Source organism: Hemiscyllium ocellatum, chromosome 18 (assembly GCF_020745735.1).
Source record: "Hemiscyllium ocellatum isolate sHemOce1 chromosome 18, sHemOce1.pat.X.cur, whole genome shotgun sequence".
NCBI classification, from domain to species: Eukaryota; Metazoa; Chordata; class Chondrichthyes; order Orectolobiformes; family Hemiscylliidae; genus Hemiscyllium; species Hemiscyllium ocellatum.
The window spans coordinates 9,348,300-9,375,416 of record NC_083418.1 but is presented as its reverse complement, the minus strand read 5'-3'; the positions used below and the strand labels follow the sequence as shown (position 1 = coordinate 9,375,416).

At 44.3% G+C, this 27,117-nt stretch overlaps 1 protein-coding gene across 3 annotated transcripts in view; it reads left to right on the top strand.

The window, feature by feature from the left end:
• Nucleotides 1–27,117, top strand: part of LOC132824333 (lysosomal acid phosphatase-like) — a 108,624-nt gene that overhangs the window by 36,391 nt on the left and 45,116 nt on the right. For all 3 annotated transcript variants that reach the window (XM_060838682.1, XM_060838681.1, XM_060838683.1), the window contains 3 exons: nucleotides 3,617–3,703; nucleotides 4,621–4,753; nucleotides 22,269–22,360. In XM_060838682.1, coding sequence (XP_060694665.1) covers nucleotides 3,617–3,703; nucleotides 4,621–4,753; nucleotides 22,269–22,360 — 312 coding nt within the window. The remainder of the gene's footprint in view (nucleotides 1–3,616; nucleotides 3,704–4,620; nucleotides 4,754–22,268; nucleotides 22,361–27,117) is intronic.

Here is a 27,117-nt window from a genome sequence, read left to right as displayed (position 1 = left end):
TGGTTTCAAGAAAGGTAAGATAGATTGAGAGTAAACTAGCTCAAAGTAAAAATAGATAGCAAAAGATTCTATAAATATATAAAAGGTAAAAGACTGTAAAATAAACATTGTTACTTTAGAGAATGATAAGGAGATTTAATCATTGAAAATAAGGAAATGGCCAAGGCGTTGACACAAAATACCTGTTCAGTCTTCACAGTGGAAGACACACTATGCCAATAAATGATGTCAAGAATGCTATGATAGGTAAGGATCTAGAACTGATCATTATCACCAAAGAGAGAATGTTGGGCAAACTAATGGGGCTAAAAGTGGACAAGTCTCCTACCCCTGATGGAATATCTCCCACAGTACTAAAAGAGATGGTGGACGAAATGCAAATGCACTGGTGTCAATTTACTACAATTGGCTGGACTCTGGGGCAGTTCCAATGGATTGGAAATGTGATTCCACTGTTTAAAAAAGGAGACAGACAAAAGGTGGTAACTTTAGGCCTGTTAGTTTAATTTCTGTGGTGACGAATATGCTTGAATCTATCATTAAAGAAGAAATAGCTAGACCTCTGCAGAGAAATTGTCCTCCTGGGGAGATGCAGCATGGGTTCATGAAAGGCAGGTCATGTTTAATTAGTTTACTGGAATTCTTCAAGGACATTATGAGCACAGTGGACACCAGAGAAGGGTGGATGTGGTGTACCTGGATTTCCAGAAGGCATTCGAGAAGGTGCTGCACAAAAGGCTGCTGCACGAGATAAAGGTGCAAGGCTTGCGGGTAATGTATTAACATGGATAGAGGATTGGTTAACTAACAGAAAGCAAAGAGCAGGGATAAATGGATGTTTTATGGTTGGAGATCAGTGGCTAGTGGTGTGCCTCAGGGATCAGTGTTGGGACTGTAATTGCTTACAATTTACACTCAGGTTCTTCACTTGCTTAAGAGAAAATTGTTTGATAGAGATAATGGGGTCTATGGGAAAAGTGGTGTATTTGAGTGTATAATTTTTGCCAGTTTATCAAGAGTGCCAGTTCGTAAAGTGCTGATTAAAACAAAGTTTTCTGTATGTTAAAAATACTCCACCCACCACCTTTTCACTTTTGCCACTTCGTCTTCCAGAATATTTAAAATCCTTGAATACTGAGTTCCCAGTCTTGGTCACACTGCAAATACATAGGTCTCCTCCAGTTGTTCTAGTTTTCTCACATGGCCGAAAGATGTACAGGTAGGTGGATTGGCCACGCTAAATAGCCCATAGTGTCCAGGGTTGTGCAGGCTCAGTGAATTAACCATGGGATAGAGTTCAGGGGTAGGTTTCATTGGGATGCTCTTCAGAAGGTTGGCGTGGACTTGATGGGCCAAATGGCCTGCTTCTACACTATGGGAATTCTGTGATTCTATGATTATTACTTTTATGTTTTTTTTTAATTGAGCCTCAAGTGGCTTTTAATCCCTATGCATTGTCCTAGTCCGAGGTATGTCATTGGTTCTTTGATAGACCGCAACAAATTGATCCTTCCCTTCCCGCTCCAAATTTCTGTCCTGTGCAAAAGTGATGCCCTTCGGCCTGGTAACACACACTCTATTTGGTACTTTATCTTCAGCGACAGAGAACAGTATTTACTCCCCTAACTTTGCCATTTCCTGTTATTACTGCATTTCACTTTTTTTCTCCCTCTTCTCTCCCCTTCCCCAACACACACACACACACACACACACACACACACACACACACACTTGTATAATGCTCACTTTGCATATTCACTCTTCAGTCTCTGCCTTCTGCACTGAGAGCAAGAACCTCCTACCTATTGGACCAAACTTAATGTAATTAAAGAGATGTGACTTTCTCCTGAGACAGTGTCCACATAACTCTCCCTTTCTTGATTTATATTGTAGTGATCATACGTCAGACTCCAGTTCATCAATTCTTAACCAAAGTTCCTCGGGCAACCAAAATTTGCAAAAAATGGATAACACCAGGTTCCACATAACACAGTGACAATACTCACCCGTCTCTGGTTCCTCCTCTTCTCCCAGTCATTTGGAAAATATAAACAGTTATCATCATCATCTTCTGCAGAATAAACACTGACTCACCTGACAGACTTTCTAAAACCTCCATTTAAATCTCATCAGTCACCATTTTCAACGTGAAGAGTACCTTTCAGATAGTTGGTGCTCACCATTTTACAATTGATTGTCCCCTTTCATTCACCCTTCCTTCACCTGTCGTCTTTATCCTTTGACAATCTCAAACCTTTACTTGACTTGCCATCACTCTGAACAAGTCCTTCATGGAAACCCTCTAGCCACATTAACTTTGTTTTTGGACTCTCCTGTGATTCCACTATTTCTGTTCTCTACCAATTGCCACAGCCCACCAGCACCATCAGTCACACCTATGTCACAACATGCCTGTTCCTCAGCATGTACCAGGCACCAGCTACCCAATAAACCCTTAACCAGAGACTGATGAATGAACTGATCAATCAAAACCCTCTGGACAGGCAAACACCAATTGTTACAGTTTTGAAACATATGCAATTTTTATTTTTTGTGATTGTAAATAAGTGGCCAGGGCATGAGAGGAGATCCAGATGGCATTAAATCAAAAGAAGTTAATAATGTTCCTAACCAGAGCGAGAAGTCTGATAATTGGGAGATTTTAGAATTTTTTCAAAGAAGGACGAAGCAACTAAAGAGCAAAGAGCAATGGGAAAATGAGTACAGACAAACAAGAGACATAAAAATAGATCATAAACAATGTGCTTGGAAGCAATGAGTAAAGTAAACATTGACCCATTTAAGAGGCACAGAGATTAGTTTATAGTGGAGAACAGGGAAATGGCTGAAACTTTAAATAAATAATTTATAGCTCTCCTTGTGGTAGAAGCAAAGAAATCCAGAAATTTGTAAACTAAGAATCTAGTGAAATTTCTTTTGAGTTCTCTGTTCTTTTGCTAAAAGGAAGAGTTTCTCGATCTGATTTATCAAAACCCTTGATGATTCTAAGCATCTCCATCAGACCTCCTTTCTACCTTATATGGGGAGATTTTGGCGCAGTGGTGGTATCGCTGTCTCTGTACTAACAGTCCAGGGACCTGGGTTTGAATCCCATCACGGCAGATGGTGGAATTTGAATTCAATAAAATATCTGGAATTAAGAATCTAATTTGACCGTAAATCTGTTGTCGATTGTCGTAAAAGCCCATCTGGCTCACTATTATCGTTAAGAGAACTAAAATGCCATCCTGTCCAGGTTTGGCCTATTTGTGACTCGAGATCCACAGCAGAATGATTAACTCTTGACTGCTCTCTGGATGTTTTGGAATGGGCAATAAATGCTGGCCAGCAATGCCCTCCATCCATAAATTAATAAACATAAAAGGAAAACAACCCCAGCTTCTTTGATCACTCTAAATGACTTTGTCAATCCTGGAACCATTCTGGTTCAGCTTTGCTGTACTCTGTTTCCATTTGTCTGTCTCTCAAGAATGTCTTTGCATCTTTCCTAAAGTGTGACAGCACAGCAAGACAGCTTCCAGAGCAGGCTGAGTGTTGACTTTCTGTCAATGAACTGGCTTTAATGTGATATAATGTTCTCTGGTTGCACACCTAGGATTTTTTTGACATGCTGTCTGAAAAGAGCAAGCTTAAGGTGATGTTCAACAATGTGTGGAAACTATATGATACCCTGCTTTGTGAAGTGAGTACCTTATGCATATATGGCTGGGTTTGTGGATCTAGGATCTTTTACTTCCTTTCTGTCATAGATTTTTAATCTGTAAGTAAATTGAGAATAAGGCAGGAAAGTGGAGCTGAGGCTTATGAAAAGACCCATGCAAGCTCTCAATGGCAGAGCACACTCGATGGGCTGAATGGCCAACTTGTAATCCTTTGCTTTATGGTCCTACTGTGAATCCCATTTATCATTTTATTAATCTGGTCTTGGCAGCCTATGATGAGGAGCTGCTTATGTTGAGATCAATTTAAGTTGAGGTGATTATTTCGTCAACATCACAATGTTCATGAGGAAGTTTCAGGGCCCTAGAGAGAAGATGAGGGAGTGACAGAGTGAATTTAAAAGACCAACACAAACAGACTGAATGGCCTGCTCTTGTGCTGTTAGCATTTTGCAATTGCTTGCTGGTTACTGTCAAAATTGTACTTTGCTCATTGTTGCAAGGTTTGTTTAACTGAGGGTACTGGTCTTAACGACCTTGAACTCTGCATTCTGCCAGTGGTATTCCTGATTAGCCAACTGAAGCCGCACCTATAATAACTGTACATAATACTTTGTAACAAATCTCGCTCTGTAACACACTCCTCCAGAGTGACACAATAATGTCAGCCAACTGGAACTTCTCCAACTCTGCACTTTAACTTAATGCGTATGTCCTCCTGTCTGTCATGATGATGTTCATGTCACACTCTAAGCCTTCAACCACTCATGTATTCAATGCCTTCATCTCCTTTCTGAAGTGATGGGAGCTGCTGGTAACCTGTTCCTCACCAGACTTTGCTGTCCACCTTGGCAATTGACAAAATGTGTATGAGCATGACTGTGTCGTGGAGTTACCCAGCTGTGGACCAGTGTTTGTATTTTTACTTTTATCTTGGCAGAAAATCCATAATTTCACTCTGCCTTCCTGGGTGACACCAAAAGTGATTGCTCGTCTGGCACATCTGAACAACTTGGGCATGGAATTTCTCTTCCGCCTGCATGGAAAGCGGGATAAATCGCGGCTGCAAGGCGGTGAGTGAAGGCCTCAGATTAAAGCCTCGCAAACATTATTGAAGCGAGCAAATAGAGATGGAAGTCGTGAGCTGATTACTGACAGAGCTCCACTAACCCTGAAAAAGGTGAAGCAGGAACCATCTCTGCACCTGCTCCAATGCCGCTCTGAGCTCAGAAGTGAAGGGGGCACTGCATGCCTGATCGACTGCCCTCCCTAATGGGCAGTTACTGAGTTTTACATCAGTCCTCATCCTACTATAAAGAGATGTCATGTTTTACATCTTGCAACCTCCTACAACAGGACTGAAGGATTGGATTGGGATTCATACTTGGATAAACCAAAGACATTTACATATAGACATCTACACATTTCAGGCATAGAGAAGTCAATAGGGTGGATGAGTCTGATGTGGAGCAGAGAGACAACAGTGACAATTCTGCGATGAGAATTCTGTGCATTAATGCCAGACGGGTCTATTTGTGAAACTAATAAGTAGAGTTATTTATCTGACCCTGGGTCCATTAGGCAGACACTTACTTCTCCTCTTGTTCATCCCTCCCCTTCTTTCCACACCCTGTACTCCGAACTTGCTACCCCCAAAGAGTATCTTTGCACCTTGCTCCTCTCATCCTGAGTAGCTTCAGTTTTCATCTCTCTATTCCCCTCTGCCCTGATTGTCAGTGTTTCCCTCAGAATAAATCTCTCTGGATGAACCTTCTGGTCACCCCAGATCGTGATCACTGGGAAGAACCCGTGGATCCTCTCACAATTAAATTGCCCCTGAAACCACCCTGTCTTCACTTGTCCTTGAGTGAGGCAAGATTGAAGGCTTCTTAAAGCAAGGCACTTTCTAAAGTCCTATTATAGCCTTGCCTTTTGAAATCTAGGCCATTTATCCCCCTGTACCTGCTCCGCTATCCAAGCTCATGGCTAATTATCTATCTCATCACACTTTTCCACCATTTCCATTCCTTGATGTCAATAGGATGTAGAAATCTTTTGATCTTTCTGTTGGACTCAATGAGCAACCACAGACCTTGATGGTTGGGAATTCCAAAGATTCATCAATCTCTAAAGTCACTTCTCCTCATCTCAGTCTTAAATTGCTTGCCTTTTATTTTTATGCTCTGCCCCCATGATCGAGAAGCCTGCATCCACTCCATCAAACTCAATCAGGCAATGGCCAAGTGGTATTAGACCATAGGAGCAGAAATCAGGCCATTCAGTCCATCGAGTCTGCTCCACCATTCAATCATGGCTCATCAGTTTCTCAACCCCATTTTTCTAGTGTCCAGGGTGAGAAATAGTGCTAGAAATTTCTAGTAAGAATATTAAATAGTTTCTTCCCATGCCGTCGAAAGATGATATATTTGGTAGACCTGGGAGGAGCGATTCAGGTCTACTTTAACTTCAATCCTCTATATCCTCCCTATCTCTCCCGCCAATAAACACGGAGCCTGTGGCATGTCCAGAAGCAATAGGTAAGAGTACCTACACCTACGTTACAGTTGGGATACCCTCGAGATGCCCCTTTTTTAAACTTCACCAGATGGTCTAGTGCCAAATGAACCCTGTGCAGAATTTTTAACTGCGTAGCGCATATTCTATTACAAATTGAGATCTTTTGCACATTCTCCCATATGTCCTCCCATGTTTCAGAAGAGATCTCCACTCCTAGCTCCTGCTCCTAAACCTCACATAACCGATAAAATCCTGCCGGGCTCTACACCCAGCAGGCGATAGCGGGCACTAACCGAAAGGGTGCTTGTGGAACATGGCAACAACCTCTATGTATCGGGCTTAGTGAGAAGTGTAGTTGTCTTCTGGATGAAATCCCTAATCTGAAAAAAATGGAAAAGATCTCAGCGGGACAGGCTGTATTTGTGGCTCAGTTGCTCAAAAGACATCATAACCTCCCCTCAAACAAGTCTCCCAACCTGGAAACTCCTCTCACTTCCCATAGTTTGAAGCCGGAGTCCATTATCACTGGTTGGAACCCCGGCATTCCAACTATGGGAGTGAGTCTTGGATAAGCACCCCTCATTATGACACATTGCCCTCCATACTTTGACCATACTAATAACAATGGTGTTCCGGCAGTGGTCCAGAACTGTCTTCACCATATCCATGAACAATAGGTTAATAACAGGTTAGTGGGCAGCACCGTGGCACAGTGGTTAGCACTGCTGCCTCACAGCGCCAGAGACCTGGGTTCATTTCCCACCTCAAGCGACTGACTGGAGTTTGCACGTTCTCCCCGTGTCTGCATGGGTTTCCTCCGGGTACTCTGGTTTCCTCCCACAGCCCAAAGATGTGCAGGTCAGGTGAATTGGCCACACTAAATTGCCCGTAGTGTTAGGTAAGGGGTAAATATAGGGGTACGGGTGGGTTGCGCTTCGGCGGGTCGGTGTGGACTTGTTGGGCTGAAGGGCCTGTTTCCACACTGTAAGTAATCTAATCTAATCTAAAAAAAAGGGCACTTTGCCTGGGAAGTCTCTAAATCCAGTCATGTTGAGCCTGGATCGTTACCTGCCCAATTGCATACAAAGGACAGTAAGGAACTCAATTGATACCTCCTGATGTCTGGGAAATCAACTCCTCCCCATCCTTGAGGCAACTGCAATTTAGTAAATTTGATGAGGGGCCACCCACCACACCAGATGAAGGAACTAAACCAACCCATAAGTTCTGCAATGTTGCCCTGGGAAACACTATAGTGAACATACGCATGGAATATAGTAAACGAGGGAGGACATTCATCTTAATAAGGGCTATTTGGCCCAACCATGAAATTGGAAGATACTCCCTTCTCTGAAGATCCGGCCTAACATTGTCGAGCAGGTGAACAAAATTAGCCTGAGATAACCGGTCAAACATAGGGGTAATAGAGGTACCTAGGTATCGGAAACCTGCCTGTGACCACTTAAAGGGGAACCTAGGTTCACCTTCAACTTCTGGCACTTCTTTGAGGTCCCCCAAAGGCATACCTCTGACTTTGCAAAGTTGATCTTACATCCTGAACTAGCCCCAAATAAATTAATACATTGTATCAAATGGGGTACGTAGGTCATTGGATCCAATTAAAAACAGAAGGTCATCATCTGCATCACTGTAATCTTGTGTATCCTCGATCCTACTTCTGGAGTGGTTATTTGGACATATCTGACGGTCTGTGTCAGCGGCTCTATCACCAAAGTAAACAACGATGGTGGGAGGGGGCAGCCTTGACGACTAGCCCTTACAATCCTAAAATTCGCAGACTTCACCCAGTTGGTGATGACCATGGCCAGAGGATGGCAATATAAAGCCTCCATCCACCTAGCAAAGATCCCACTCAACCCAAATCGCTCTAAGACATAAAACAGATACTGCCATTCCACCTGGTCAAATGCTTTCTCTACATCTAAGGAAATCACCAGCCCCTGGATTGATTATTGCTGACGTACTTGGGTCATATTCAGCAACCTTCTAATATTATTGGAAGACCTACAGTCCTTTATGAAACCTGGTCATCTTTGACAATAAAGGGCAACACCTTCTCCAATCTTAGTGCCAAAATCTTAGACAGAATCTTAAAATCTGAATTTAATAGATGGGCCTGTATGAGGCACAATCCTCAGGAACCTTCTCCTTTTTAAGAATGAAGGAGATATTACTTTCTGTCGAAGATGGTGGTAGGCATTCATGCATATAGGAGTGATTGTACATCTCCAGCATTGGCCCTGACAGAATCCCTATAAACTCCTTATAAAACTCACCCGAGAGACCATCAGGGCCAGGCGCTTTCCCACTCTGAAGATTGCCTAGCTGCCTCCTGTATTTCCTGAACCGTCAAGGGGGCATTAGGGAGAGAGACCTGTTCCAGGGTTACACCCGGGAGATCCAGGCTCTTAAAAAAAGGTTACGATCTTGGCCCTCCTATCCTCGCAACCTTCAGACCAATACAATTCAAAGTAAAATCTCCAAAAAGTCTCATTAAACCTTTTGGCATCATAGTAAGGACCCCAGTGCTGTCTCAAACTGCAGTAATGGATTGGGGAGCACACTTTTTCCTAGTCAGATACGCTAAATACTTGCCAGGCCAATCCCCATACTCGAATACCCTTTATCCAGCAAAAGCAATTTCTTTCTTTGCAGTTTGTGTGAATATTGAATTCAAGGCAGCCGAAGGGCCATGATCCACTGTAGCTTGGTCACCAAAGGCCTCTCGAAATGTGCCGCTCAACAGCTTTCAAACGCTTCTCGAGTAGATGCTGCTGTTCCTCCTTCTGTCATTTCCGGCTAGCCAAATAGGAAATAACTAATCCCCTAGCAAAGCCCTTAGCAATCTCCCAAAGCATGGACGGACTACTAGCCGTGCCTGAGTTGATAGTCAAGAACTCCTGGAACTCCCTCAAAAAGTATTCCACAAGTTTGGAATCCTTAAGGAGAAAAGGATCCAGACGCCAGTGCCTCAAACCTAGCTCCACACTCTTGGCCTTAACCTTCAAATATACCGCCGCATGATCTGCTGTGTTCCCATAATCGAATCCAGAAGGGTTGGTGGAGCCAAAAAAAATCAATCCTCGTATGACATTTTTGAAGAAAAGGTGAAGTCACTGCCGGCAGGGCAAAGATATCACCAAATATCCACCAGTCCCAACTCCTTGCAAAAGTCAGCCACCTGCTTGGCCTGCGAAGGAATAGTTGGAGGCCCACTGGGCATCCTGTCCACTGTTGGATCCAAAAGGCAATTGAAATTCCCCCCCCCCATAATAATGTCCCATGTTCCAAAGGCACTAATCAAAAATTTGAGGGGATGTGCCGGAGGACAGTAGACATTTAAAATGCCATACTTCTCCCCATGTATCGGGGCTTCAAGTATCACAAACCACCCTTGTACGTCTTTCACCTGATCTAACACTGAACAGAAAATTTTTCTGGATAAGTACAGCCACTCGCCTACTTTTAGTAATAAAGAATGAAAAGAATACTCAATCATAACCACCATGTTGTAACTTCAGGTGTTCCCCATTGTCAAGATGAGTTTCCTACAACTCTTTCCCTCCTGAGGCTAGAAAGCACTTTTTTTCCTTTTAGCAGGCGAATGACTTCCCTTGACATTCCAGGTGCACCATTTAACATTCATTTTAACACTCACTTCACCATATCTCCTTTCAGAGACACTTAAACCTCCGGGAAGGGGAACCCTGCTTGCAATGTACCGAGCACAAGTAAATGGAGACTCATAGAGTCACAGAATTATGTATACAAAAACTACTCTACCATAACTACAAACAACTGTTGCTACCCTTCCCCCGCCCATAGGGGGCACTCACCCTACCCATCCCCTCCTGCACAGCTCCTTCAGGCCCAGACTGTGCCCCAGCCTTAGACAAACAAAAGTAAATAAACAAAGAAATGATCCTGAAGTCAACAAAACAAGACAAAGTCAGGATAAGCACTCCGCCCATCCCCGGCTCCATGTCATCTCTACTTGTGACTAAAAGAGAAAAAGAATTTAAAAAAGGAAAAACAACAAAGGGCAGCCACAAAATTTCCCATTACAATGTCTAGTTATAAAAATACAATCGGAACAACATATTTCCAAGAATTTTGTATTTTAAAAAAAAATTATTAGGGAAAGAGAAAAAAAGGGGGAAAGCGAAAACAGGGAAAGAAGGAAATGAGGACAAGCATTAACCATATTCTTCAGACCAAGTGTCTACCAAGTTCTTGGCTTTATCTGCCGAGTCAAATGTATAAACTGAGTCCTCGTGGCTGAAACGGACCACCGCGGGGTACTTCATGGAGTACTGGATGCCCAGGTTCCTCAGCCTCTTTTTAACTTCATCGAAGGACTTCCCCTTTTGAATTACAGCTGCTGAGAAATCCTGGAAAAACATGATTTTTGACCCCTTGTGCAGCAGTGCCTATGGACCTTTCCCCATGGATCAGGAGGCTTCCTTACCTCTTTGCTTGTCCCTGTATGTGAGGAAGTGCTCTAAGTGGGCGGGGGGGGGGGGTGGACCTGTACCAGCCCAGACCTGTGCACTGCCACCCCATAGGCCCTTTCAATATGCAGGGTGAAAGTGAGGACTGGAGATTAGAGTGTGGTGCTGGAAAAGCACAGCAGGTCAGGCGGCATCCAAGGAGCAGGAAAATCAACGTTTCGGATCAAAGCCCTTCATCAGGAATGAGGCTGGGAGCCTCAGAGGTGGAGAGATAAATGTGAGGGTGGGGTGGTAGGGCTGGGGGGAGGGTATCTGAGAGTGTAATGTGTGGATAAAGATGGGGGAAAGGTAATAGGTCAGAATGGAGGGTGGAGCAGATCGGTGGAATGATGATGGACAGATGGGACAGGTCATGAGGACGGTGCTGAACTGGAAGGTTGGAAGTCTGGTAAGGTGGGGGGTGGGGAAATGAGGAAACTGGTGAAGTCCATATTGATGCCGTGAATTTGAAGGGTCCCGAGGCAGAAGATGAGGCGTTCTTTCTTTAGGCTTCGGGTGGTAAAGGAGTGGCGATGGAGGAGGGGGAGTTAAAGTGCTCTGCCACAGTGGGTGAGGTTGATTGGTGCGGGTGTCCCAGAGATGTTCAGCCACGCAGCTGTCCACATTCAATTTGAAGGACCAGGAACTGCAGCAGCCAGTTTTCAAAGAAGCTGACTGGCTGCCCACCATCTTCATCTTTACCTTCACGATAAGTCTTGCTATCTCCGCCGTCGATTCCTGTGAGTTCGTCAGGTCCCCCGGGGAGGGGGTTCAGAAGAGGCCGGTGCTGCAGGGGAGTGTCTTCCGTGCTGCTGTTTGCTCACTCCTTTTCCTTTTGGCATTCTTCCACTCCAAATTGTCAAAGGATATGTGTTCTTTAAGTTTTTAAATTAACAATTCCTCCATATAAGTTGGCCATGGATGGTAAAATAAACACCAATATGCCTTGACTGTTAATCAGAGCCATCCACAGCAGTTTGTCTGAATCGCCGACAATTTGCTAAGTCCTTACTCCCTTCTTAAACAGGGGGGTTACATTTGTGATTTTCCAGTCCTCCGTGATCCTGCCTGACTCTAGTCATTCCTGATGAAGGGCTTATGCCCGAAACGTCAAATTTCCTATTCCTTGGATGCTGCCTAACCTGCTGTGCTTTAACCAGCAACACATTTTCAGCTGACTCTAGTCATTACTGAAAAACCACGAATAAAGCCTCCACTGTCTCTTCAATCTCCTTCAGAACTCTGGAATGCAGCCCAGAAACTCCACCCTCTTGCTTCTGGAGTTGCCTTTATATATCTGATTCTACCTTCTCCCTCTCAAATTGCACAGTAAATTCTGTCATATTATGATCACTTCCTTCCCTCATCTAAAGCTCCCTTATCAAGTCTGCCTCATTGCACGGCACTAAATCCAGAATTGCCTGTTCCCTTATGAGCTCCACCACAAGCCGCTCTGAAAAGCCATCTTGTAGACATTCCACAAATTTCTTTTCTTGCAATCCACTACCAACTTGATATTTCAAAGTCCACCTGCATATTGAAATCCCCCATGATCACCGTAACCTTGCCCTTCTTACACACCTTTTCTATACCTTAGTGTATCTTGTCCCCCAACTCCTGACTACTATTTAGAGGTGAAAATGTGTTGCTGGAAAAGTGCAGCAGGTCAGGCAGCATCCAAGGAGCAGGAGAATCGACGTTTCGGGCCAGAGCCCTTCTTCAGGAATGAGGAGAGTGTGCCAAGCAGGATAAGATAAAAGGGAGGGAGGAGGGACTTGGGGGAGGGGCGTTGGAAATGTGATAGGTGGAAGGAGGTTAAGGTGAGGGTGATAGGCCGGAGTGGGGTGGGGGTGGAGAGGTCAGGAAGAAGATTGCAGGTTAGGAGGGCGGTGCTGAGTTTGAGGGTTGGGACTGAGACAAGGTGGGGGGAGGGGAAATGAGGAAACTGGAGAAATCGGAGTTCATCCCTTGTGGTTGGAGGGTTTCTAGGCGGAAGATGAGGCGCTCTTCCTCCAACCGTCATGTTGCTATGGTCTGGCGATGGAGGAGTCCACGGACCTGCATGTCCTTGGTGGAGTGGGAGTGGGAGGGGGAGTTGAAGTGTTGAACCAGGGGGTGGTTGGGTTGGTTGGTGCAGGTGTCCCAGAGGTGTTCTCTGAAATGTTCCGCAAGTAGGCGGCCTGTCTCCCCAATGTAGAGGAGGCCACATCGGGTGCAGCGGATGTAGTAAATGATGTGTGTGGAGGTGCAGGTGAATTTGTGGTGGATATGGAAGGATCTCTTGGGGCCTTGGAGGGAAGTGAGGGGGAGGTGTGGGCGCAAGTTTTGCATTTCTTGCGGTTGCAGGGGAAGGTGCCGGGAGTGGAGGTTGGGTTGGTGGGGGGGTGTGGACCTGACGAGGGAGTCACGGAGGGAGTGGCTTTTTTGGAACGCTGATAGGGGAGGGGAGAGAAATATATCCCTGGTGGTGGGGTCCGTTTGGAGGTGGTGGAAATGACGACGGATGATACGCTGTATATGGAGGTTGGTGGGGTGGTAGGTGAGGACCAGTGGGGTTCTGTCCTGGTGGCGGTTGGAGGGGTGGGGTTCAAGGGCGGAGGAGCGGGAAGTGGAGGAGATGCGGTGGAGAGCATGGTCAATCACATCTGGGGGGATATTGCAGTCTTTGAAGAAGGAGGCCATCTGGGTTGTTCGGTATTGGAACTGGTCCTCCTGGGTGCAGATGCGGCTGAGACGAAGGAATTGGGAATATGGGATGGCCCCGTTTTTACAGGGAGCAGGTTTCTCAACTCTACCCGCACCGATTCTATATCATCTGACCCCATTTCATTTATTGCTATTGATTTAATTTCATTTCTTACTAACAAGGCAACCCCAGCGCCTCTGCCACCTGCCTGTGTTTTTGATAAGATGGATATCCTTAGATATTTAGCTCCCAGTCCTGACACCCTTGAAGCCACATTTCTATGATGCCCATCACACTGTATCTGCCAATTTCAATCTGTGTGACAAACTCATTTACCTTATTTCATATACTGCGTGCATTCAGTTACAACACCTTCAGTCCTGTATTGACCGTTCCTCTTCTCATTGTCATTGATTTATCCAGTGTGTGTTTAAAGTTTGATTCCTAACTCTTTCCAAACACTGTCCTATTTTGTGTGCTGGAGACTTTAATAACCCCTACTGAGTTCTCCTTTAGAGCCATAGAGATGTACAGCACCGAAACAGACCATTCGGTCCAACTTGTCCATGCCGACCAGATATCCTAACCTAATCTAGTCCCACATGCCAGCACCTGGCCCATATCTCCAAACCCTTCCTATTCATATACCCATCCAAGTGCCTTTTAAATGTTGCAATTGTACCAGCCTCCACCACTTCCTCTGACAGCTCATTATATACATGTACCACCCTCTGTGTGGAGAAGTTGCCCCTTAGGTCTCTCTTATATCTTTCCCCTCTCACCCTAAACCTATGCCCTCTAGTTCTGGACTCCCCCACCCCAGGGAAAAAACTTTGCCTTTTTCCCCTATCCATGTTCCTCATAATTTTGTAAACCTCTATAAGGTCACCCCTCACCCTCTGACGCTCCAGAGAAAACAGCCCCAGCTGTTCAGCCTTTCCCTATAGCTCAAATCCTCCAACCCTGGCAACATCCTTGTAAATCTTTTCTGAACCTTTTCAAGTTTCACAACATCTTTCTGATAGGAAGGAGACTAGAATTGCACGCAATATTCCAACAGTGGCCTAACCAATGTCCTGTACAGCCGCAACATGACCTCCCAACTCCTGTGCTCAATACTCTGACCAATAAAGGAAAGCATACCAAACGTCGCCTTTACTATCCTATCTACCTGCGACTCCACTTTCAAGGAGCTATGAACCTGCACTCCAAGGTCTCTTTGTTCAGCAACATTCCCTAGGACCTTACCATTAAATGTATAAGTCCTGCTAAGATTTGCTTTCCCAAAATGCAGCATCTTGCACTTATCTGAATTAAACTCCATCTGCCACGTCTCAGCCCATTGGCCCATCTGATCAAGATCTCGTGGTAATCTGAGGTAACCTTCTTCACTGTCCACTACACTTCCAATTTTGATGTCATCTGCAAACTTACTCGCAAACTTACTCTCTTATGTTCAGATCCAAATCATTTATATAAATGATGAAAAGTAGTGGACTCAGCACCAATCCTTATGGCACTTCACTGGTCACAGGCCTCCAGTCTGAAAAACAATCCTCCACCAACACCCTCTGTCTTCTACCTTTGAGCATGTTTTGTATCCAAATGGCTAGTTCCCCCTGCATTCCTTGAGGTCTAACCTTGCTAATCAGTCTCCCATGGGGAATCTTGTCGAATGCCTTACTGAAGTCCATATCGATCACATCTACTGCTCTGCCCTCATTAATCTTCTTTGTTAATTCTTCAAAAACTCAAATCAAGTTTGTGAGACATGATTTCCCACGCACAAGCCATGTTGACTATCCCTAATTGGTCCTTGCCTTTTCAAATACATATTCATCCTGTCCTTCAGGATTCCCTCCAACAACTTGGCCACCACCAATATCAGGCTTGCTGGGTTATAATTCCCTGGCTTGTCCTTACCACCCTTCTTAAACAGTGGCACCACGTTAGCCAACCTCCAGTCTTCCAGCCCCTCACCTGTGACTATCGATGATACAAATATCTCAACAAGAGGCCCAGCAATCACTTCCCTAGCTTCCCAAAGTGTACTAGGGTACACCTGATCAGGTCTGGGGATTTATCCACTTTTATGCATTTCAAGACATCCAGCACTTCCTCCTCTGTAATCTGGACATTTTGCAAGATGTCACCGTCTATTTCCCTACAGTCTATATCTTCCATGTCCTTTTCCATAATAAACACTGATGCAAAATACTCATTTAGTATTTCCCCCAACTCCTGCGGCTGCACACAAAGGTCGCCTTGCTGATCTTTGAGGGGCCCTATTCTCCCTAATTATCTTTTTGGCCTCAATTTATTCATAAAAACCCTTTGGATTCTCCTTTGCCAAAGCTATCTCATGTCCCCTTTTTGCCCTCCTGATTTCCCTCTTAAGGATATTCCTACTGCCTTTATACTCTTCTAAGGATTCACTCGATCTATCCTGTCTGTAACTGACATAAGCTTCCTTCTTTTTATTAACCAAACCCTCAATTCTTCAGTCTTTCAGCATTCCCTATACCTACCTGCCTTCCCTTTCACCCTGACAGGAATATACTTTCTCTGGACTCTCGTTATCTCACTTCTGAAGGCTTCCCATTTTCCAGCCGTTCCTTGACCTGCAAATATCTGCCCCTGTCAGCTTTTGAAAGTTCTTGCCTAATAACGTCAAAATTGGCCTTTCTCCAATTTAGAACTTCAACTTTTAGATCTGGTCTATCCTTTTCCATCATTATTTTAAAACTAATAGAATGATGGTCACTGACCCAAAGTGCTCCCCCACTGACACCTCAGTCACCTGCCCTGCCTTATTTCCCAAGAGTAGTTCAAGTTTTGCACCTTCTCTAGTAGGTACATCCACATACTGAATCAGAAAATTTTCTTGTACACACTCTCCATCTAAACCCGTAACACTATGGCAGTCTCAGTCGATGTTTGGAAAGTTAAAATCCCCTACCTTAGCCACCCTATTAATTTTAAAGATAGCTGAGATCTCATTACAAGTTTGTTTCTCAATTCCCCTCTGACTATTCGGGGGTCTATAATACTATGCTGAAAAATGTGTCACTGGAAAAGTGCAGCAGATCAGGCGGCAGCCTGAAGAAGGGCTCATGCCTGAAACATCGATTCTCCTGCTCCTTGGATGCTGCCTGACCTGCTGCGTTTTTCCAGCAACACATTTTTCAGCTCTGATCTCCAGCATCTGCAGTCCTTACTTTCTCCTGATCTATAATACAATTCCAATAAGGTGATCATCCCTTTCTTATTTCTCAGTTCTACCCAAATAATTTCCCTGGATGTATTTCTGGGTATATCCTCCCTCAGTACAACTAGATATCCTTTATTTTCTTGTTTTTCACAGTTCTCCATGCAGTAGAATCCACTCCCACAGACATGAACCTGTGGCTTTGCTTCCCATTAGCCAGTAAAATTCTTGGAATGTTACCCTTCCCTTCCTCTCTCCCCCCCCCCCCCCCCCCCCCCCCCCCCCCCCCCCCCCACTTCCTAGTTTAAAGTCCTTTAGACCACCTTATTTATCCTTTTTGCTGGATCACTGGTTCCAGTTTGCTTCAGGTGGAGACTGTGCCAATAGTGCAGATCCCTCCTATTCTAATACTGATACCAGTGCCCTCTGAAGAGGCACACCTCTTTCCCACAGCACACTTGTAGCCACATGTTTACTTCCCTTATTCTCATGCCTTTATGTCAATTTGCATGTGGCTCGGACAGTAATCTGGAGATTATCACCCTTGAGGACCTGTTCTTTAATTTGATTCTTAGTTCCTGATCATCCCTAAACTTGTCTTGTTTATGTTGTTTGTCCAGACATGGACCACAATAACTGGATCCTCCCTCTCCCTTTCCAGTATCCTTTCAAACCAGTCAGGTATGTCTCATGTCCTGGCACTGGGCAGGCATCATACTTTCAGGACTCTCTGTCTTGCTTGTAAAGAATACTGTCCGTTCCCCTAATTATAGAATCCCCTACAACTACCTTGCTTTGCTTCCCCCTCTTGAATGGCCTCCTGTACCATGATGCAGTGGTCAGCTGGATCATCCATCCTACAACTCTGTTCCTCAGCCACACAGGGAGCAAGTACCTGTTGGTCAAGAGCTGAGGCTCCTCTCTTCCTGAATGCATAATCTCTCTACCTGTGTCACTTGCAGTCACACCCTACTGTCCCTGGCCACTGACTGAATTTGAGGTACTTAATCTACCAGGTGTGACTGTCTCCTGAAACAAAGCGTTCAGGTATTTCTCCCCCTTTCAAATGTGCCACTGTTTGAATCTTAGAATTGAAAATCTGGAATCTAAGTCAAAATTTCTCCAACAACCAACACTTGCTGCAAATGTGGTCACTGCCGCTCACATTGGGATCAGCCAGCCCCCACGTCATACAGCTACAGCACATCGCCTGTCCAGCTATCTCTACTTAGTTAATTCATTTATTATTCCTTGACCATTTAATCTAGAAACTCAGCTAATGTTCTGGGGATATGGGTTTGAATCTATTGTGGTGGAATTTGAATTCAATTTTAAAAATTCTGGAGATAAGAATTCCTTGATGACTATCGCCGATTGTCAGAAAGACCCAGCTGATGTCCTTCAGGGATATCCTCACTTGGTCTGGCCTAGATGTGTCTCCAGACCTGCAGCGATGCGGTTGACTCTCAATTGTCCTCTGAAATGACTCAGCAAGTCACTCAGTTGTATCAATCACTATGAAGTCTCAACAAAGAGATGAAACCAGACCGTCCACTTGGTATTGACCTAGGCACTAGAAACCACAACGGCAGAAACAGTCCTGTCAACCCTGCAAAATCCTCCTTACTAACATCTGGGGCTAGTGTCAAAATGATATCTCTCCGATTAGTCAGCAACAGCCTGACATATTCGAGTAAAAAATGAGGTCTGCAGATGCTGGAGATCACAGCTGAAAATGTTTTGCTGGTCAAAGCACAGCAGGCCAGGCAGCATCTCAGGAATAGAGAATTCTCTATTCCTGAGATGCTGCCTGGCCTGCTGTGCTTTGACCAGCAAAACATTTTCAGCAACAGCCTGACATAGTCATACTCATAGAATCATACCTTACAATGTCCCAGACACCACCATCACCTTCCTGAATATGTTCTGTCCCAGTGGCAGGATAGACGCAGAAGAGGTGGTGGCACAGTTGAGAGGGTGTTGCCCTTGGAGTCCTCAACGTTGAAACCTGGTCCCTTGAAGCCCCATGGCTTTCAGGGCCTTGTGATGTTTACCACTTACCATTCTCCCTTGGCTGATGAATCATATTGAATAATCCTTCAAGGAAGCAGTGAGATTGGAAATGACACAAAATGTCCACTGGGTAGGGGATTTCAATGTCAACCACCAAGAGTGGCTCAGCATCAGCACTACTGATTGAGCTGGTCAGTTCTAAAGGACATTGCTGAGAAACTGGGTCTGTGGCAGATGGTGAGGGCTGCAACAAGTGGGGAAAAAAATCATACTTAACCTCATCTTAACTCATCAGTTGGCTTCTGTCCATGAGAGTATTGGTATGAAATACCACATTGAGAATAACCTCATCATGTTGTGTGCACCAGCACTGTGCTAAATGGAACAGAATTCAAATAGATCTAGAAACTCAAGACTGGGCATCCATGAGATGCTGTGGACCATCACATTCAGCAGGATTGTACTCCAACATATCCTGTAACCTCATGGTCTGGCATATCCTCCACTCAGCTATTGCCATCAAGCCAGGGTGTTAAACCTGTTTCAATGGAGAGTGCAGGAGGGCATACGCAAGGAGCAGCAGAAGTCATACCTAAAAGTGAGTTGTCAACCTGGTGAAGCTACCAAATTGGGCTACTTGCATGCCATCCAGCATAAGCAGCAACTGTTAGAGCTAAGTGATTCCACAACCAATGGATCAGATGTAAACTTTGCAGTCATGCCATAGTCATGAAAGATGATGTTCAATTAAACCACTCACTGGAGGAAGAGACTCCAGAAATACTCTTGTCTTCAAGGATGAAAAAGCCCAATACATCACTGCAGAAGATAAGGCTAAAGTATTTGTAGCAATCTTTCACCAAAAGTGCTGAGTAGATGGTCCATCATGACCGCCTCCAGTGATCTCCAGCATCACAGATACCAGTCTTGAGCCAATTTGATTGACTCCATGTGATGTCAAAAAGTGACTGAAGGCATTGATACTGCAAAGGTTATGGGCTCTGACAACACTCTAGTAAAAGTACCGAAGACTTGTCCATCAGAAACTGCTGCTCCCCTCGTCAAGTTCTTCCAATACAACTGGAACACAGGCAGCTGCATGACAGTATGGAAAATTGCCCAGGTATGTCTTCCACACAAAAACAAGTGGGACAAATGCAATCCGGCCAATTATCGCTCCATCAGTCTGTTCTCAATCATCAGTAAAGTGATGAGAATCAATTGGGCAAGCTGTCTGTTGGTTGGAGCCATTCTTGGTGCATCAGAAGATGGCTGTTGTTGGAGGTCAGTCATCTCAACTTCAGGACATCTCTGCAGTAATTCCTCAGGATAGTTTCTTAGCCCCAAACATTTTCAGTTGCTTTATCAATGACCATCCCCTCCATGATAAGATCAGAATAATTGCACAGTGTTCAGCACCAGATACTGAAGGAGTCCGTGTTCAAACGCACCAAGATCTGGGTAATATCCAGGCCTGGACTGACCAGCAGTATACAAATGCCAGGCAATGGCCATTTCCAACAAGAAAACACTGCCCTATGACATTCAATAATATTACCATCACTGAATCCCTACTATCAATGTCTTGGAGGTTACCACTGACTTGAAACTTAACTGATTTCTGAAAACAGACTTAACATGTTTAATGTTTCCTCTTAACTGAGACTTTTCGTTCCATGCAACATCCTTGTAAATTTCTGCACCCTCACCAATGCATTCACAAGCTTTGATAGTGTGCTGGTCAAAACTGCACAAAGTATTCTACCTGTGGCTTAGTCAATATTTTATAAAGCTGTAACCAGACTTTCTTGCTTCTATATACTACAATGTGGAGGTGCTAGTATTGGACAGGGGTGGACAAGGTCAGAAGTCAGATCATAACAGATTATTGTCCAACAAGTTTATTTGAAATCACAAACCTTTGGAGCACTGTCCCTCGTCAGGTATTCTAAGCCTCAGCTAATGAAGGCATGCATCCTGTAAGCCGTCTTCACTCCCCTGTCTACCTGTGACACCTTCAGCAATCTTTGATCTTGTACACCAAAGACCCTTTGTTCCTCAAAAGTCTTTAGGAACCTGCCATTCATTGTGCAAAATCCTTCCCTTATTAGAACTTATTGGGAGCGGGCACAACACAGTGGCTCAGTGGTTAGCACAGCTGCATCCCAGCACCATTGACCTGGGTTCGATTCCAACCTCGGAACTGTCTGTATGGAGTCTGCACATTCTCCCTGTGTCTGTGTGGGTTTTCTCCGGGTGCTCCAGTTTCCTCTCTCAGTCACCAACATGTGCAGGTTAGTGAATTGGTCATGCTAAATTGACAATAGTGTTTTTTAGATTAGATTACTTACAGTGTGGAAATAGGCCCTTCGGCCCAACAAGTTCGCACCGACCCTCCGAAGAGCAACCCACCCAGACCCATTCCCTTACATTTACCCCTTCACCTAACACTGCAGGCAATTTAGCGTGGTCAATTCACTTAACCTGCACATCTTTGGACTGTGGGAGGAAACCAGAGCGTGGGGAGAATGTGCAAACTCCACACAGACAGTTGCCTGAGGCGGGAATGTGTAGGTTTAGTGCATTAGTTTGGGGAATGGGTCTGGGCGGGTTACTCTCTGGAGGATTGGTGTAGACTTGTTGGGCCAAATGGCCTGTTTCCACACTCAGGATTCTACGTGAACTCCCAAAATGCATTACCTCACATCAGGATTTAGTTCTATCTGCCATTGCTCTGCCCAGTTTACCAGCTGATCAATGATAGAGCAGCTTGAAACCATCCTCCTCAGTATCAACAATACCACCAATACTAATTATACCTTGCACATTCAAAGTCATTAATGTACATGACATCAAGGGGCCCAGCATTGACCCCTGTGGTATACCACAGATCACAGGCTTCCAATCACAAAAGCTCTCCAACATCACCCTTTGCCAATTTTAGATCCAGTTTGCCAACTTGCCATTGGTTCTATGAGCCATTACCTTTTGGACCAGTCTTCCATGTGAGACCTTGTCTAAGACCTGAGTTAACTTCACGTAAATCACATCAACTACACTACCCTTGCCAATATATTGTCACCTTTTCAAAAAATTCAATTAATTTGACAGGATCTACCTATAACAAATCCATGCTGACAATCCTTGATTAATCTTGCCTTTTCAAGTGTTGATTAATTCTGTCTCAGAATTTTTTCCAATATTTTCTGAAGTACTGATGTACCAACTGGTCTGCATCTACTTGGCCTGTGTCTGCTGTCCTTATTGAACAAAGGAATCACATTAGCTATCCTGTCGTCTGGCAATTCACCTGTGGCGAGCAAGGTTTTAAATATCTTCACCACAGCCCCAGCAATTTCTTCCCTTGCCTCCCATGGTAGCCTGGTTTCACAGCAAATACCAGTCCCCACACTGACTGGTCCCTGGTATCACTGTGGCTGTCCCCACACTGACCAGTCCTTGGTTTCATAGTGACAGTCCCCACACTGACCAGACCTTGGATGGTCTGGTCTCAGTAAATGTCTGAGTAGTGTGATTTGCCCTAACTCAATAGTTGTGTATTGAGCAACCTTGAAAGTTAACGTATTGCTATGATCTCCAGTTGTTTTATTTGCATTCCTTTAATCTTGCTAAAAATGTCTTCATTTTTACAGGCGTGCTCCTCAAACAAATCCTCGAAAATGTTACTCGTTCAATAAATGTGACCAATTCCACTCCCCGTCTCAAAATGATCATGTATTCAGCGGTGAGTTACCTGAGATTGAAGACGACCAAAATGTTGAGTATGAATGGTTGACAGGATTAAATACCAAAGTTTAGGAGAAGGTTTGTAGCTCGGGTGCTCGTTGTTGTGGTTCTGTTCGCCGAGCTGGGAATTTGTGTTGCAGATGTTTCATCCCCTGTCTAGGTGACATCCTCAGTGCTTGGGAGCCTCCTGTGATGTTTCCCCCGGCATTTATAGTGGTTTGTCTCTGTCGCTTCCAGTTGTCAGTTCCAGCTGTCCGCTGCAGTGGCCAGTATATTGGGTCCAGGTCGATGTGCTTATTGATTGAATCTGTGGATGAGTGCCATGCCTCTAGGAATTCCCTGGCTGTTCTCTGGCTTGTCCTATAATAGTATTGTTGTTGCAGTCGAACTCATGTTGCTTGTCATCTGAGTGTGATAGCTGGTCACGTCGTTTCGTGGCTAGTTGGTGTTCATGGATGCAGATCGTTGGCTGTCTTCCTGTTTGTCCTATGTAGTGTTTTGTGCAGTCCTTGTATGGGATTTTATACACTACATTGGTTTTGCTCATGCTGGGTATCGGGTCCTTCGTCCTAGTGAGTTGTCTGAGAGTGGCTGTTGGTTTGTGTGCTGTGTGAACACCAACTATCATACTCAGATGACAAGCAACATGAATTCGACTGGGACAACACTACTATTATAGGACAAGCCAAACAGAGAACAGCCAGGGAATTCCTAGAGGCATGGCACTCATCCACAGATTCAATCAATAAGCACATCGACCTGGACCCAATATACCGGCCACTGCAGCGGACAGCTGGAACTGACAACCGGAAGTGGCAGACACAAATCACTATAAATGCCGGAGGAAAGATCGCAGAAGCACTTCACAGGAGGCTCCCAAGCACTGAGGATGTCACCTAGACAGGGGACGAAATGTCTGCAACACAAACTTCCAGCTCGGCGAACAGAACCACAACAGGATTAAATACCCTGTGATGACATTACGATCTAAAAAGCCACGTTTCATGGTATTAACAATCGCATCAGCTCAGAATTGATTGGCAGTATTAAGCATACCAAGATTGACATCATAAAAATCACTGTGATCAATGGTATTAAACATAGCACAATTATCACCATTGTTGGTATCAGACCAGTGGCGATTGAAAATACTGCTCACATCATGATTGATATGAAACACACTGCCAGCGGCAGTATTCTTCAATTTCTTTAATAATGCTTTATTTGCTTTCAAGGTGCCCTCAGCAGTATCATGTTTCAATCTTGTATTCCATTCCAATGTTTCATAACTGGCATCACTGTACAGACTGTGTACACAACCAATTTAACTGTCCAATCAAACCTCTCAATTAGTCTGTTTCTTCTCCGGATGCAACACAACTTCCTGTGAGGATGTGGCCTAATTTGTCAGGGTGCAGTTAACATTTTCCGAAGGAAGGCTGTTCATGCAGAGTCAGTTCTGACTTAATCAGTTTTATGTCGAATTCTTTTTAAATTTAAAGCCCTTGAAGCATGACTTACTTTTATTTTGTCATAATTTATTCAAATTCTCTCGAACTTGCCTAATCATTGTCGTGCTTCATAAAGATGTCTGCCAGCCTCTCTTTGTGGTAGCCATTAGAACATTGTTGGGTCTGTTTTAGGCTGAATAGAATCTATTTTCAGCAAGCCAGATCTAACTGAGAAATACAGTACCTTCAGTACAGCATTCAAACCGTAACACGTTTATTTACTTTTCATAACTTCCATTTTCCTGCTTTAAATTCCGTCAGAAATACTTTGAAATTTCTCATGTGCTAAAATGTGTCTTCTCTATATATTGACTTAGCTTCCTCAGAGAGGTTGATAAAGGAGCTAAGAAGATCACAGATCACTTTCTGCTGCAGTGAGAGAATCCAACATTTTAACGATAGAGTTTCTCTTCAAAACCCAGAGCCAACAGTTTGGCTATGTGCCCCATCAGGGAGCATTTTTTTCTGTGTATGTCCATTTGCCTGGAGTTTTTTGAAGGCAGGCTCAATTGAAATGTTGAGGGCAGTAGACAGTTATCTAAATCAACACAACTTCTAATTTGTTTGTAACCACTAAGCTCTCTTGATCATTTCTGCTTCTTGGAGTAGCCCAGCCTGTTCTCTAGTCTCTATTCTCACCCGATCTTCAGCATTTGTCTTGCTACAATCGGTTCTGAAGAAGAGTCACTGGACCTAAAACTTTTTTTTTACTCTCTACAGATGCTGTCGGATCTACAGAGTTTGTCCAGCAATTTCTGTTTTTGTTTGTGTTCCATAGTTCTTGTTTTTATCAAACTATGATGACTTCTGTCTCATTCTGGATGACTACTACAAGATCATTTGAGAAGGTTCCCCACGGTAGGCTATTGCATAAAATACTGAGGCATGGGATTGAGATGATTTAGCAGTTTGGAACAGAAATTGGCTAGCTGAAGGAAGACAGAGGATGGTGGTTGATGGAAAATGTTCATCCTGGAGTTCAGTTACTACTGGTGTACCACAAGGATTTGTTTTGGGGACATTGCTGTTTGTCATTTTTATAAATGATCTAGATGAAGGTTTAGAAGGATGGGTTAGTAAATTTGCAGAAGACACTAACGTTGATGGAGTTGTGGATAATGGTGAAGGATGTTGCAGATTACAGAGGGACATAGATAAGCTGCAGAGCTGGGCTGAGAGGTAGCAAATGGAGTTTAATGCGGAAAAGTGTGAGGTGGCTCACTTTGGAAGAAATAAAGAGTACTGGGCTAATGGGAAGATTCTTGGTTGTGTAGATGAGCAGCGGGATCTCTGTGTCCATGTACATAGATCCCTGAAAGTTACCACCCCAGGTTGATAGGTTGTTAAGAAGGCATACGGCGTGTTAGCTTTTATTGGTAGAGTGATTGAGTTTCGGAGCCATGAAGTCATGCTGCAGCTGTACAAAACTCTGATGCGGCCACACCTTGGAGTATTGCGTACAGTTCTGGTCACTACATTATAGGAAGGATGTGGAAGCATTGGAAAGGGTTCAGAGGAGATTTACTAAGATGTTGCCTGATATGGAGGGAAAGTCTTGTGGGGAAAGGCTGAGGGACTCGAGGCTTTCTCATTAGAGAGAAGAAGGTTGAGAGGTGACTTAATTGAAACATATAAGATAATCAGAGGGTTAGGTAGGGTGGATAGTGAGAGCCGTTTTCCTCAGATAGTGATGGCTAGCACGAGGGGATATAGCTTTAAATTGAGGGGTGATAGATATAAAACAGATGTCAGCGGTAGTTTCTTTACTCCAAGGGTAATAAAACACTACCCTCTGAGGTGGTGGAACACGTCTGCAACATTAGGTTAGATTACTTACAGTGTGGAAACAGGCCCTTTGGCCCAACAAGTCCACACTGACCCGCCGAAGCGCAACCCACCCATACCCCTACAGTTGTCCCTTACCTAACACTAGGGGGAATTTAGCATGGCCAATTCACCTAACCTGCACATCTTTGGATTGTGGGAGGAAACCGGAGCACCCGGAGGAAACCCACACAGACACGGGGAGAACGTGCAAACTCCACACAGTCAGTCGCCTGAGGCGGGAATTGAACCCGGGTCTCTGGCACTGTGAGGCAGCAGTGCTAACCACTGTGCCACCATGCCGCCCAGCTTTTAGGACATTTAAATTGTCATTGGATAAACATATGGATGAAATGGAATAGTGTAGGATAGATAGGCTTCATATTGGTTCCACAGGTCGGCTCAACATCGAGGGCCGAAGGGCCTGTGCTGGGTTGTAATGTTCTATGTTCTATCTTCCTCTTGCTATCATTAGAACTCTTGCTTCTTTTACTCGCCTTCCACATCTTTCCCTCATTTTGCCCATCTCTGAATCTTGCCTCCTATCTGTCATCTTCCACTTTAGAATAGGGCCATATACTGCTGGGTTCCCTTGTTTTCCCTATATTTGTGCCATTGTTTCACTCACTGCCCTTTCTAGTTTATATGTTTCTTTGGTGCCAACCTTTGGTTGCTCTCCTCTGGGCAAAAGGCCTTATCCTGAATCTCTATTTCACTTTTTTCATATTCAGTCAGCCTTTCACATGCCATAATCTGGTCCTCATAATTGTGCAACAGATGTGTATGTGAAATGCATGGTGCCTCGTGACTTTGTCTGACTTGTTCCGATTCTGTAACTGTGTAATTGGTGCCAAATAATCTTGAAACGTTACCTAACTGTTTGATTACTCTGTGAGAAAACTAGCAAGTGTGTATTGATTTGAAAATCTAACTCCAGTTAATATGAGGAATTTAACACCAAGTGACACAGTTCAACAATTTCAAGACAAGAATTGAGTTAGGAATCTCTAAGAACAGTTTTTGTATCTTGTAAAACGCCTGTTAAATTACATTATGTGTTTTAATAGCGGGCTGGTTAGTTCAGTTGACTGGATGGTTGATTTGCAATGCAGATTGATGCCAACAGTGTGAGTTTAATACCCTCATCAGCTGAGACTATCATGAAAGAGACAATTCTCAACCCCTCCCCTCGCCTGAGGCATGGTGATCCTCCGGTTAAATCACCACCAGTCATCTGTCTAATGACAGAACAGCTCTGCGCTTTGATTAGATTAGATTAAATTACTTACAGTGTGGAAACAGGCCCTTCGGCCAAACAAGTCCACACCGACCCGCCGAAGCGCTACCCACCCATACCCCTACATTTACCCCTTACCTAACACTACGGGCAATTTAGCATGGCCAATTTACCTGACCTGCA